The sequence below is a fragment of the Euwallacea fornicatus genome, chromosome 7, assembly GCF_040115645.1.
Source record: "Euwallacea fornicatus isolate EFF26 chromosome 7, ASM4011564v1, whole genome shotgun sequence".
NCBI classification, from domain to species: Eukaryota; Metazoa; Arthropoda; class Insecta; order Coleoptera; family Curculionidae; genus Euwallacea; species Euwallacea fornicatus.
The window spans coordinates 884,062-898,144 of record NC_089547.1 but is presented as its reverse complement, the minus strand read 5'-3'; the positions used below and the strand labels follow the sequence as shown (position 1 = coordinate 898,144).

The following is a 14,083-nucleotide window of genomic DNA, read 5'->3' as shown; positions in this document are numbered from 1 at the left end:
TCTCTACGAAATTATTCAGAAATATTGATTGCAACTAGTTTCGGGTTACCTTAACAATCCCATCGAATAAACATTTCCTGCAGATTCGAGAGTATTATTAATGGCTCCAACTTTTGCTAGAATTTTGGTCTCAAATAAATTTAATGGATTAGTGGAAGCCTGAGTTTAAACGTGAGTCTTTTGCAGACTTTTGCAGCCTTTTGCAGACTAAAAAGCGATATTAACCATTTTTAATATTCATATTTCGTGTATCGTGTGTTCCACATTAAATTTGATTTCACATTAGAAGAGAACTGCAAAAGTAATCTAATATGATAGCAACAGATGTTGGAAACTTTATTAACCGAGTCTCTAATGGAAACAAACATTTTCCCTTTTCTACCAGAGAGTAAACATTGTAAAACGTAGGCCAACACTATACAGGTGGCAAATGTAAAGCAACTATTTTAGCAATTTACTCAAGTTAAAGGTTAATTCACAGAAACGCGTATAACACGCGGGGGGACTCGCACTCGCGGGGATATTGAATCGTAATTCCCGTTTCATCGGCCAATATAAAACAAATAAATTACTCCGTTATTACGTCACTGAGTAATTGAAATTATTTTGCATTTTGGCCCACCGCCAGGAAATTTACGCTTGAATGAGTTAATAAAACATTTAAAAAACAAAGAAATCCGCCTGCCAAATGCACGGAAATTCGAAAACCCCATGGATGGCGTTTTACCGAAAAGAGCGAAATTACTCAACAGAAAAATGTGGCTAATGTAAAACATACGCCCTATAAAAATAAATTACCTACCTGGCACGAGCTAAAATGGATTAAACAAAACGTATATCTATCGGCCAAGGTAGAATTCGAAACATTCGACTCATCATCAGGTTCGATTAATAACATCAGCTGTAAATGCCACTAACTACTGTCTATAGTAGTTATTTCCGAATGTCATTAGCCACTGGGCACAGCCAAGGAAATCGTTATGTGCCTACTTCGTTTGACTTTTTGTTTTGCTTTAAATTCAAATATATCACCTTGGAGGCTATTTTAGGACGATGTAGCTTAGACGATTTCAAACATTCATGGAAAAACTCGTCGACATGCACAAAATCAGAGCTAGTCCTAATGGAAAATTCTGGATCCGATGGTGAACGCCACGTGACTATCCATTAACAAGGCTCAGGTCCTGTGAAGTGCAGCACAAAATTCCAAAAAATCCGATGGGAAATTGGATTATTTTATTGAATAAAAGTTCAATTCGGAGAGTGAATACAGTCTCAACTTAAATATACTAAAAAAATTGGAATTCTGTGTTGGAATGACGTCAAAATGACGCAGTTTGAAGAATTATTGAAGGTAGGTTTATACAGCAAATAAGATAAAATGAGAAATACGATAAGAATAAAATAACAAATAATTTATTGAATGTTTACGCAGGCTGCAGTAATTCTTTTGACATTTTATTTTGTGACTTTTCTATTCTTTATTGTTAATGTTGTTTTTACTCTAGATCGGGAACGCTCTGAGACAAGTGTTGACTCTTGATGCAATTTCTAAAAATTTTTTACCATTTAAATTCATATGTGACACTTGGAGTTATAATCAGCGATAACTGCTGACGTGCACACTTCTATTTTCGAAAAAAAAACACTTTTATCTTAACTTTGGTATTATTTCGCCGTGTAATGCACTGCATGTAGATAATGCATTATCCCTAATTTTATTTCTTAACCCATTTCGTATTTTATCTCATTTGCAACACCTTCAAATCTACTAAAAGCCGCCTTTGTAACTTTTGAGACCATCCGAATTCAGAATTGTCTTTTATTTAAGTTTCAAGCGTTTTAAAATCGGTTCCAGTTTGGAAAGGAACTACGAGGAACTCCCTCGGGAATTCTTATTTACATGGTACGTGCAGTTCGTTAAGCGAAATTTCGATACATATAAATTTGTGTAAGTTCACGTTCTTGAAATTCGATTCTGTAGCAGGGAATGTCGATTCTGAACTTGATTGAAAACAATCATGACTTTAAAAACACTCAAAAAGCTTGATGGGCATATCGCGTGATCTTCCATAGAGTCATGTTCTATATTTCAAAGATGAATGCAAATAGTGAGAGGGGAGTTGCGTGAGTAGAAGTGGAGGAAAATGGTCACCATTCGCGTGTACCTTTCAAAATAGTGGCGCAGCCCCCAATTTTACGTTGTAAAACGAGTTTTGAAGCCACTTCTTCCGAAAAAGATGATTTCGTAAAACTTTCAAACCCACTACCCGACATGTTTTTCGACTTGAGCGCTGCTGACTTTTTCTATATCCTTCGTTTGCGTGAAAGGCTCTGATAAGAAACTCTAGAATATTACAAGGAAATTTCAGAATTCTACTTCAAAGACTTCAAAACTATGACAATTTTGAAGTAGAACTTTTAAGAAATAATACTATCATCAGTCCGCTATTATTATTTCATCGATATTATTTTCCTACAACCTACAGTAGATGCACATGGCAAACTTGTATAAATTGTATGATACAAAGCAGGTATGTTTTCTGGCACTGTTTCTGAGACATAAAAAACAACAGATTCAGTTGGACTGATGCCGTTTTCGCTTTCTATTTATTAAAAATAGGTTAAAATTCGAAATCTTCTAGTTGGCCGGCGACCAAAAAGCCTCTTGTTCGGCTGTCTTATATTTTTAAGTTGTTTTGTATTTGGAAATCTTTCGAAAACTATAAGACGACCGTGCACATTCCTCATAAAACTATTTTATTTTGTTAGCCGAAGCTCGTTCAGTGGGCTGATGAAACCAAGGATTAGTTATATTGTCGAAAGAGGTTCTCTTAAGCTGAAACTACACAAATACATAATCTGCTAACGCTCTATCATCAAGCACTAACAAACAATGGCACAACAGACAGACTGACTACATAATTATTATTGTTGCTACATTAATTACACTTTACCGAATCTGATAAGGCTACAATGTTGTCGGCAAAACAAATCGCGAAGTCATCATACTTATATTAATATAAATTATTTTTAAGCATTGAAATTTATTTTGAATTTAAATTTTTAATCAGCAGATTAGCATAATAAATATCAACTAACAAGAAGTTCGATACATCCAATTCAGCGTAAATATGTTTTTCCTTTATTTGCTCAAATCTTCGTTCCTTCTCTGCGGTATCTCGTCTATATAAAACTTCAGACTAGTAATACACATAATTGTCTAAAACGAATTCTACTAGCACATTTACAATGCTATACAAAAATGATAATATAGCAACGTTGAACTTAGAGCTTATTTTAAAGCTCATTTAGAAAGGTGCACAAATGTTGAAGTGCATTACCACTGGTACAAACGAGGGTGGACTTTCATAACGGTGCCAAATGATAAACGAAACATGAGGTTTTTTCTTTTTAAGATACGCAGAGTCTCTAAAAAAACGGGCAAAACTGTAACCCAGTTCTTTGTGAATGGATTTTGATTAATTAAAAACCAGATAAAATAATATTTTTCAGACTACTAAATAATGTCAAAGTTAATTTTTTTTTCAACTCAACTTCTTTTGCTTTACATGCCAACTTCAGAATTTCAGATAAAACTCAATTTTTTTTTTTTTTTAATTTTTTTATAGAAAATATTTTTCTGAATTTAATGATCTATGACAAGTTAATGTTAAAACAGTTTTCAACTCAAAAATGTTTTAAAAATTTCAACAGTATGAACTACATAGCCTTCTGTATCCCAAATTTGGACATTATGAGTTATGTAACCATCTGTATCATCATGGGACTCTCTGCGTTATTCTGTGATCATCTGCAGTTAATTCTATCTCGTCTTACTGTATCACCTTGCATAAAGACGTCGGGCGCCCTGAACAAGTGGCACCCATATGATGCCCAGCGAGAAGGGACCAGATAAAGCAGCCCGTAACTCTTGGAACCACATCATTCTTCTCATAATTTTCTATGAACAGTTATACTGCAAGTGGGATTATTCATGACACTACTGTTGGTAGTTGATTATTGTTTTTTTTTCTTTTTGTGTATACTTGACTGCCTGTAATGAAATAATGCACTGTCAAAGCACAGCATGTGCAAGTGCGGTTGCCGATGTTAATAATGTTAATTAACTTGTTTAATAATTTAATTACCGTTTGTATCATGCATGATCGTTCCACTTGTTGAAAATCATTTTCTGTAATTCGAGTACGTTACTAAATCAAGCGAAGCCGAGCTAACCTGGACCCTAACTGACCTAGATTGGTCGCTTAATCACATAAAATGTTTTTTTCGTTGCTCGTTGAACAATACAATATTACCCAATGGAGTAAGTCATTTCATAAGATCAAAAAAAAAAATAAATAAATTTTGAAAATGTTTTGTTGTCATGTGCCCGTTTCTACCATTCGCAACCTTTCTGCAAGTCTGGATCTTATTATGTTGGACACAAGGCAAGTGGAGAAAAATGTTTGAACATCAACAATTTAATCAACCTATGAAATCACATCACTTGCTGTTGAATCACCCATTTATATCACACGTATAACAAACGTGTTTATCCTGTTCTTTCCTATTTTTCTCCCACGTACATCTGACTTGCCTATAAGGTTAAACCAAGCACACGTTTTAATGGTAAACAAGCCAATTTATTATACAGATTTAAAGTAAATCATGCACCTACAGTTGTGTTTACATTACGATTTGCACTATGCTCAGTACTGTGGTGTTAGCTTAAATTCTGAGGTGCATGGGGATTATAATTAGTCGTTAATATAAGGGAGGGAAACTTGAGATCCCGGGTTACAGGATTCTGTGGTAGGAAGTAGGAAGCAGGAAGATGGGATAACACTCTGACTAACCTAGTAGGTACGGGGATAAGTATGTATGTAGCATGAAGTTATCGAATAATTAAACGTAGAAATAACGTTTCCTTACAGCTTTAGCTTAGGCTAAACGTCCGGCTTAACCATATAGAACTGCTATAAGAGTCTACTGCCCAGTGAACTTTTGTGGAGCTTATGACATAACTAGGGACACATTAGATACTTAGCATTCATGGATTTATAATTGGACATGATGACCAAAAAGTCCAGGGTCCCCGGTTTCTTTGCGCAAAGAGGCAATATGTGACGAACTGCTCAATATCAAAGTTGTAAAGTATCTTAAAAGCTATAAAGCGGTAACATATAGTATTTTAAAATAAAACATTGTTTTGAATTCCCCGAGCAGCAAATGTCATTAATATCAATACTGCTAGAGTGACTGCGCCAATGAGAAAAATACCGGGAAACCAAATGTCGATACGTTGAAAAATAGATATTGGAGTAAAACGACCATCCTAAGAAGAATATGTACAGGGTGTCCCAAAGTCAACGATATCCCTTGAACGGTGGATAGGCCAACTCAAAATAAGTCGATTTAACTAAACTTGCCTTAGTCCAAAAGGTGATAATAATCAAGATACAGGGTGTTAAAAGTGAAAAGATAAATCACATTTTCTTTAATACGTTTCCATTACTTCGAATTAATTTAACGAAATTTTGTGTTCAGGAATTTCTTGAGATGATAAATTCAAATTTATCGACAATTTCGGTGAATCTTCTAGAAGGTGCCACGGGCGGTCATTAAAATAATTTAAACTGCTAAAACATTTTTGTGCTACGGTCTATGTCATTTTGGACTAAATAAACCTTTTCTCTTACCTTTCCTGTTTAAAAAGGGTATACCCTATTCAAGTCGCTAGAAGAAACGGTTTTCGAGAAACAAGTATCTAAGGCTGATGATGCATGCAAATTTACTGTCTATTAATTTTTAAATAATTATTGCTATTAGTTATTATTATTATTGCTTTTTAGTATGTGTTGCAAATTTACTAGAGAAGACCCTGTATCTCGGCTAGTATCAACTTTTGGACTAAGGCAAGTTTACTTAAATCGACTTATTTTGAGTTAGCCTATTTACCCTTCAAGGGATATCGTTAACTTACAGGACACCCTCTACACGTGTGTGTTTGTTTCTCGTAAAAAATTGGTCAAATTTGTCGACCTAGACACCTATTATTGTGAATTTTAATTGGCAACCTCGGGGTAACGCTCTTTATAGTATCCCGGGTGACCCAAATCCAGTGTCATAGTCAGATCTGTTATTATTAACAACAGAAATTTTAAATTTGGAACTAAGGTAGTGCTAATGGTAAATGCTATTTTACAATTAACCGCTTTAATACCAACCTTTCATTTTTGAACGACAATGAATATTTTTAACGACATTTGTTCGAAATTACCTTTTCAACAAACTATTGCACTGATCCTTTTGATAAGTGAGTTACTCATATATTCACAAATCTTCTAAACTTTGTGTTTGCGCCCCGTATACGACACAAATTTTGTTGCAGTGGAAAAAGTAGACCACAATTCTTTCATTTTTGGAGTAAGTATGACTGAACATCAAGTACATTCTTATCAATCTGTTTTTGAAAGTAAGAAATTAATGTAATCCTTTTTTTTAATTTACTATTTAAAATACGAAAAACACCATTTTCTTAATGGACACTTTTGCTTTTTATTATATAAATTCAAAGTATTAAACTTGATAGAAATATTACTAATAGTGAAACACTATTTTTTTCAAGTATACTGAATTTATGTGATAAGAACCGAATTTATTCATTAAAAACAAACAAGCTTTTTCCCAATTTTAAATAGTAAAATCAAACAACATATTGAATTAATGTTTATCTATGAAAAACCAATACACAAAAAAGTCTACATTTAAAACTCGACTTCAAACATTAGATTTATGAGTTAAGTATCACCTCACTTTTCACTAGTGATATTGCGATACAAGGTGAATCATAAATATTGCGACTAAAAACAGGTATAAATTCATTGAACGAAAATAAAACAAACTTTGATATAAACCGGGGTCAGAAAATATGTGGTTTCAGAAATATACTGCACTGAAGTCATATCTTTTTTTAATTGTTAAATTTCCATAAATATGTTACAATTACATTTAATGATCTATAAATACTTTGTTTTGTTAAATCTTTTTAGAAATGCCAATATTCTGAGAATTATGTAAATGGAAGAAATTTGATACACAACTAAAACATCTTCGCAATAGAGGAGCATCCTTTTAAACCACAATTAATTGTCACCTTGCCTATCTCAAGTGAAAAACCCCACATATCTTTCAATTTTTAAGTTTACTTTCAAAATTAAAGGAATATGTTATAAAACATAAAGAACCCACATTCTGATTATCAAACTGTTGTTGAATAAAGATGTTTAAAATAAAATATGACACTTTTTATATTTTCCACAGCTGTAAGTTTCAGGCAGTTAAAGTTTGAGCAAAATGGACTTCACATATTTAAGTTTTCAAGATTTATTTAATAACCTATTTTTTTCCACACATATCAAACTATATATTTACATTAGTCTAAAAAAATTAAAATTAAAATTAAATGCAATTTTCTTAAGTTTAAATTGTTTATAAATTGGCGCCGTAGAAAGTGCAAAAACTGTCACATGTTCAACTGTACTCGGGTCAAATGAAAGCTCATGAAGGAACCCATACATAAGTATGTAAATACCTATAAAGTTTGGTATAGAGACTGTCTCAGAAATATTAGTATAAGTTAGTATTGCATGCTAGATGGGAGGTTAACAAAACAATTTAGCTAACCATACCTCATATATAAATTCACTCATTTTATTCTACAGGGTGTATTTAATGCAATTTTTTCCTAATATGAAAATATTCAATTGCTCTCAAGGGGAATTTTGAATATCAACTATTTATTCGTAATTTTTCTATTCTAAATTACTTTGCTGATTGGGACACCCACTCAATGGTGTATTTATAATATTAGTATGCGTGAAAAATTTAACTTGCAAAACTTTTCAAGACTCTATATATCAATGAAGTGCATTTTTTTATATATCATTAGAGTAATATAATTGACCCTAATGTGTTATCATTATGATGAATTTTGGAGAATTCCCATACATTGAGTCTTTTCTCACTTTACAGTAAGTATATATCTAATATCTGAATTTGGTTCTAAATAATGTTGATAAATCAACCTACCACTCTTAACCATTACAACTATAGTTGCATTTATTACAATACCGTAGCATAGAGAATTTCATAAGTCTGACACCAATGAAGACATCAGTGGTGCTAAAAGCTCTAAATTCTGATCCTACAAACAAGTAGGTACACACCCTTTTTGAATGAACACAGAGATTAAATCTTGTCCTATTATTATTAAAAATATTTCTGTTATTCAAATATTACTAAGTATTTAAGTGTTTCCAATGAGGTAACTAAGTATTGTTGTTTTTCACCAAAACGAATGAAAAGAACTTAAGGAAAGCCTCTTGATACGTACCGACTTTTGAGAGGATTTACGTGCCGGTCAAGACAACTGTTCCAAGGTACAATTTCCGTTAAAACCGGCTAAAGAAACTCAATAAAATTTACCAATATTCGTCGATAGTTTAGATAATAAAAGCCAAAATATCATCTGTATTGAGATAGCGAAAACAATATACGTGGGTGGGTTGATTAAAACGTAAAAAAACTGGTTTAAATAAGACTTACCCGTAGCGGGACTCTAAGAGGCGTAACTCCATCGGTACGGTATTGGAGTTAGGGGTCGAAATTAACGAGAAATCACTAGGAAAATTGTTCATTCACGAGAAAAACAAAGCGGAATTTTCAGATGTCACAACACGAAAACTGAACATACGCCATTTTACTAATTTTGAATTGACATACGTACGGAAGCACCATCTATCGGACAGCAGCGGAAAAAACTTAAGCTTTGATGAATAAATTATCGTTTATTTACAAAACATACAGACTTGGGTAAATTTAATTGCTAAAAGTAATAAATAAATATTAATTTAACTATTAGAATAAGACATAATACACAACAACAAATGAATTTAGGCATACGAATGCAAAATGTAGTAGAACTAGATTACAGTTGTCTGCAATGCGTATGACATTTCAGGCAAAAACTATGGCGAGGCGCTGTTGTCAGAGTTGCTAAGAGAAAAATTTCACCTGATTTTACACTGAATAACTTGAGAAAAAATAATTTGATACGATGTTTCAGCACAAGACATATTACTTCAGACACATTTAACTGTAGAAAAAAAGAAAAATCTTGTTAGTGCAACTAGTGTAACTGAGGTAAAAAAATCAGTAACTGGCAGGCTCCAGTGTTGTCCCTTGTTTAAGTTTTGTTTTATTGGCATAAGGGATAGGGCGGATAAATCCCTTAATCCATAATGCCAAAAAAACTACATTTGGTTAAGAACGATGAACTCAAACTAAGAATGATCTAGATACTATTGCCTAGAAAGTTCTTCTTGTGTAGCAACGTCTTCAGGAAAATAATGCTGTTTAACTTGATCCACAGCCTTACACCACTCAAGCGCATACCCCTCAGGATCCTCTAGATAGTACTTTCGGTTTGGCTGGAAAAAGAGGGAACAATTATTTACAATGCATAGAAAATAAAAGTTTCAGTCAATTAAAAAATAACAAAACATCACAAAAACGAAACCAACTATTGAGAAATAATATTCCTACCAGTTGACACAGAAATTAAAGGGGGCATGACAGAAAAAATTCCACCCTGCAAATTTTCACAATCAGATGGAATATCTAACAATGTAGACCCTAAGAAGTTATAACTATGTTTTATATGTCTGAAGCGGACTGTTCATACTTTTATTTATTTTTGGGAATAATGCCTCAAACACGAGCAGAAGTTATTTTTGTTGCGGTAAAATTGCGACTATTCTCAGCTAAAATTCAGAATAACAATCACCCTTTACTAAGAGCTCCAACAAAAATCTTTCTTGAAGTTTTGGTGATGAAATATTCCTAGGAAAAATAAGAATATAATCAACGAAAATAAATTATTAACTTGAACGTATGAGAAGTAAATATTTAAATTGTATTAAACCTTTCAAAGTTAATATTTTCAGAAATAAATTGCGATATAAAATAGGAATTTTATATCGCAGCTCATTTGTGAATAATTTTTTTTAACAGCAGTAACTACCGGTAATTCCTGTGTTATTCTATATTTGCCTCACCGTGTGTATAAAGAAAGTCTTAAAATTCTTAGCTTCCGTCTTCAACTCTCTGCTCCAAGGTATCTCTCCCTTGTAGGTCATGGTGGTGGGATCCACGTAATAGAGATGGGGTCCTAAAGTCAGCAGGAACATTCGCCTACGCGGAAAAAGTCCTTTACGTTTGTCTATTAAACCTGTAATTGAGAAGGACAGTTAGACTGTGCCCTAAGTACAGTGGCAATGCATGAGTACCCTGTTTGAGTATTAAATTGCCCTCAACGAATTGATTAAACGGATTGCTCTCCTGAGAGCGCAGCCTTGACTCGATCTCTTCCAGTGGTATTTCGGTTAATTTACGACCCTCCGATCTCTTACGGACCGCAGTAATTCCCGTCGCATCTGGGAGCATGTCTTTGAAAACTAACCTAAAAAATGAAAAACAATATAAATATAGTCCAATCGTTTAAGTTGGATTATTTTACTTGGGAACAGCATCTCACACACAAGTAAGTATTGCTGAACCAATATAAATACACACTGTTCGCATTTAAAACCAACTGAGAATGACATTTCCCTTTATTAAGGGTTTGGACAAAAACCCCTTCAATATTTTTGTGACTTAAATATTGTACTTGGGCATAATATGTTATACTTCAAACAAAGTAGTTTGAAAATGAACAATTCATCTCAAATGTATCAAATACGTTTTCTCAGTATTACTTTTATTTTAAATAATTTAAAGCAATGAGTAGCTATAACTTTAATTATTTTATCGTTTTATATTAAAGTTACAGTTAATATCATTAGCATCAGAAACAAATGGTTACAATATCATACCATTAGTTTCTATAAAGTTTCAGTCAGACTTACCTAGAGACCTTCCGACTATCTAATCCTGGTTCTAAATTCACTGAAATGCTGCTATCGCTACCGCTAAGTTTTGAATCGAGATTGGAATCAGATAGCGACGGAGGAGGACCTAAATCATTCCAATTTAGACCGTCGAACATTTCGTGTTCCCGCAAACTAGTATATGGCACTACATCCGAGATACCCAATCGTCTGCCGGGCTCAATAACTAGCAATTTTTCTACAAAGTCTTTTACTCTCTCGTCAAAACCATCGGGAAAATTGTATTCCAATTTAATCACTTTCTGAAACACCAGGTATTCGCTACCACCCGTAAAGGGCATAAAACCAGAAGCCATTTGAAATATTATACAGCCCAGTGCCCATAAATCAGAGGCAGGAGATGACTTGCATTCCTGCAACATTTCAGGGCTGACAAATTGGGCAGTGCCAACAAAGCTGTTGCGTCGCCTTTGACGATTTTCATCGTCCTCATTGACTTCATCTGAAAATATTCACTGACACCAGATGTTAAGCAAAGAAAGTTCCAGCATTACCATTTGTTTGATCGATTATGACCTTTTGTTGAATCTTGGCGCTGCCGAAATCCGTTATCAGAATATGAAAATTATGATCTAAAAGGATATTTTCAGGTTTCAAGTCGCGATGAACTATATTCTTCAAATGAAGGTATTCTAGAGCGAGAATCAGCTCAGCTGTATAATACCTGAAACGTTGCACGCTGAAAAAAAATAATACTTAAAAACTAAGACACCCTCACCTAGTGCACTCAAAGTTGAATTTGTTATGCATGTTAATATGCTTTAATAATTCACTATTTTTTGCATAAGTAAGAACAAAATACAGTCTTTCTGCGTCCTGGAAAGTGCTGTATAGGTGCACAATGTAAGGACAAGCGTTGCCAAGGATACGTAAAACTTCTTTCTCTCTCATGACATATTCGGTCTTTTTCTCCCTGATTATGTGAAGTTTCTCCAAAACTTTAACTGAAAATTGAAGTTTATTTGAAAGGCTCATTGTTCTAAACAAATCATGATTTATTATTTCTGTTGGAATAATATTTAGTATTATAAATTGACATGTTGGCAAATCAAACAAAACGAGACGCAAAACTTCGCAAAACCAAATTTCAAAACGGTCAACGTTCCAAAATTTGCTAATATTATTTCATTTAGTACTAATCAAAGAAAGCGAGTATCAAACCACAAAATCAAATGGGATTACATGTCAAAGTTAAGGTCAGAATTACTCGTTTCCTTCGACTTACATTTTGCCCACCATTCCATATCCATTTTTTCCACCATCCCAAGAGGAACAAAAAAAAAAAGAATTTGACAAACCTCATAACTATTGATTGATGGTGGGTCCTCATAAGAGTAAAAATTTACTGCATAACTGTAATCTTCACTAAACGTCGGCGTTGGAAGATATTAAATCCTCAAATTTTAAATAGATCTTCAAGGCTTTAAAGTCTCCATTTCAAAAAATTAATGATAATTTCAAACTACTTACTTGCAAATTCTTTGTTTGTCTGCACATCTTTGGCAAGGTATACAGTGCTAAAACTGCCCTCACCAATCACCTTACCAAATATGAAGTCGGACGGTGTCTTCTTGCGAATTTCTTGTTCTTGAGGAGGAGTCATTTTTGGGCCCACTCTGTAACGATGTAAAATGACTTCTTTAAATATAAGGCATTAATTTTTTTTCAGCCATACACATGTATGCATGTGTTGTAAGAAACCAACAGTTACTAGATTATTATTTAAGCTTGACTATCATAGAGAAGGGTAAAATTTCTGTGAAATAACCGTGAAAAGCACCTAATACTTTTATAATATCATCAGACCAGACAACACTGCACAAATATAACTAACATTTATGGAGGCCATTTTCTGAAACTTTTCAGTTGTGGTTAATTAAAGATTAAGTGTATTAATTGTTGGCTGATACATCAGTTAACAACACATAGCATCCAAGATAATATATGTTTTTTTTAGAGAATAGTGTAGTGTAAAGTCAAAAGTTTGATATTATTAGGTCACTCTTTATGAAGACTACAATGATGTTAAATAAATGTTTATAATTCTATCAGATTTTCAGTTATAACATAAAGTTGTTTTTCTTTAAATATTAGCCATAGTTGACTAAGGCATCATTGAAGACAGGATTTTCTTTCTCTAAAAATTAAATTATGCCAAGTTGGAAATGAGCTTTAAATTTTAGCTGGAAAACAATAGACAATAAAACATTGAGAGTATGGTTTAAATTTTTTCATAATTATCAATATTTGCTACTCAAGGGAATATTAAAAGAAAAGGTAAACTCACATATCAATATTAAGGGTACTTCGACATGGAAATAATATCGAGTTACTGGAATCCACTAGAAGGTATGCAATAACTATAACCACAAACAGTACTGCAGTAATTGCAGAAGCAAACTATTAAAGACTCCTAGAAATCACCGGAACTGCTTGTTTGTCCTGAATTACTTCAGAGAGGAAATTTCCTCGGAAATTCCTGTTGGTGCTCACTAAATACAACTACTCAATAAACAACTGAAGTCACAAATAAAATGGGGGCAAGAAGAATGAATACAAGTTCCCAAACAGTAATTAATTACAGTATGTATCTGTAATAACACAATCTATTACAACAGACTTAAAGTCTGGCAAAATCTGGTTTATACCTCCATTGTTATGTCACATTATGGTGGGGTAATTTAAAAAACACAACCTTTAACCGTGCATCCTTCATGAAAACTGGTTTCATGATTCATGGAAGGGAAATTAAAGGATAATTGGTTTTTGGGGGATTTCCTCTTTGGCAAAGGTATGTTACAAATCTGATTAGTGCAAAATTGAAAGTATTTTCTGGTGCTGAAGGCTGAAAGGTCTTTTAGGAGCAAAGTTTATCTTTCAAGTACTTACCCTAAGTCCAGGAATTTATAAATTCATAAGGATTTTTTTTTTATTTTCTTTCGAAAAGAAGAACAAAAGTGGAAATATATGGTTTTTCAAAAAACCACTGACACTAACGTTTGACATGAATGTCATGACAAAAAAAACTGTCGTTTTAATCTCCTTGTAGTGACTGTTGACGTTACGAAGAG

The 14,083-nt window shown here is 33.3% G+C and overlaps 2 protein-coding genes and 1 long non-coding RNA gene across 8 annotated transcripts in view; 1 reads left to right on the top strand and 2 right to left on the bottom strand.

The window, feature by feature from the left end:
• Positions 1–8,762, bottom strand: part of Mrtf (Myocardin-related transcription factor) — a 48,309-nt gene extending 39,547 nt beyond the window's left edge. For both annotated transcript variants that reach the window (XM_066283563.1, XM_066283562.1), the window contains exon 1: positions 8,611–8,762. The gene's annotated coding sequence lies outside the window, so the exon portion shown is untranslated. The remainder of the gene's footprint in view (positions 1–8,610) is intronic.
• Positions 4,617–7,300, top strand: LOC136340147 (uncharacterized). Of its 2 annotated transcripts, XR_010732266.1 has the most exons (3): positions 4,618–4,878; positions 4,938–6,429; positions 7,056–7,300. It is a non-coding gene; the product is annotated as an uncharacterized lncRNA (long non-coding RNA). The 2 variants fall into 2 exon arrangements; XR_010732265.1 differs by having other exon boundaries at positions 4,617–4,878; positions 4,938–7,300.
• A 70-nt stretch (positions 8,763–8,832) lies between the features above and the next one.
• On the bottom strand, positions 8,833–14,028 carry Pdk1 (Phosphoinositide-dependent kinase 1). Of its 4 annotated transcripts, none has more exons than XM_066283570.1 (8): positions 13,902–14,028; positions 12,483–12,628; positions 11,731–11,956; positions 11,507–11,676; positions 10,971–11,454; positions 10,353–10,525; positions 10,122–10,294; positions 8,833–9,494 (listed from the first exon to the last, which is right to left on the bottom strand). In XM_066283570.1, exons 2-8 carry the CDS (start codon positions 12,613–12,615, stop codon positions 9,366–9,368), a joined length of 1,488 nt encoding a protein of 495 aa, XP_066139667.1. In that variant the 5' UTR covers positions 12,616–12,628; positions 13,902–14,028; the 3' UTR covers positions 8,833–9,365. The 4 variants fall into 4 exon arrangements, with proteins under 4 accessions (XP_066139667.1, XP_066139668.1, XP_066139669.1 ...); XM_066283571.1 differs by lacking the exon at positions 13,902–14,028 and adding an exon at positions 13,300–13,880; XM_066283572.1 differs by lacking the exon at positions 13,902–14,028 and adding an exon at positions 12,238–12,433 and having other exon boundaries at positions 12,483–12,620.
• Between the last annotated feature and the right edge of the window lie 55 nt (positions 14,029–14,083).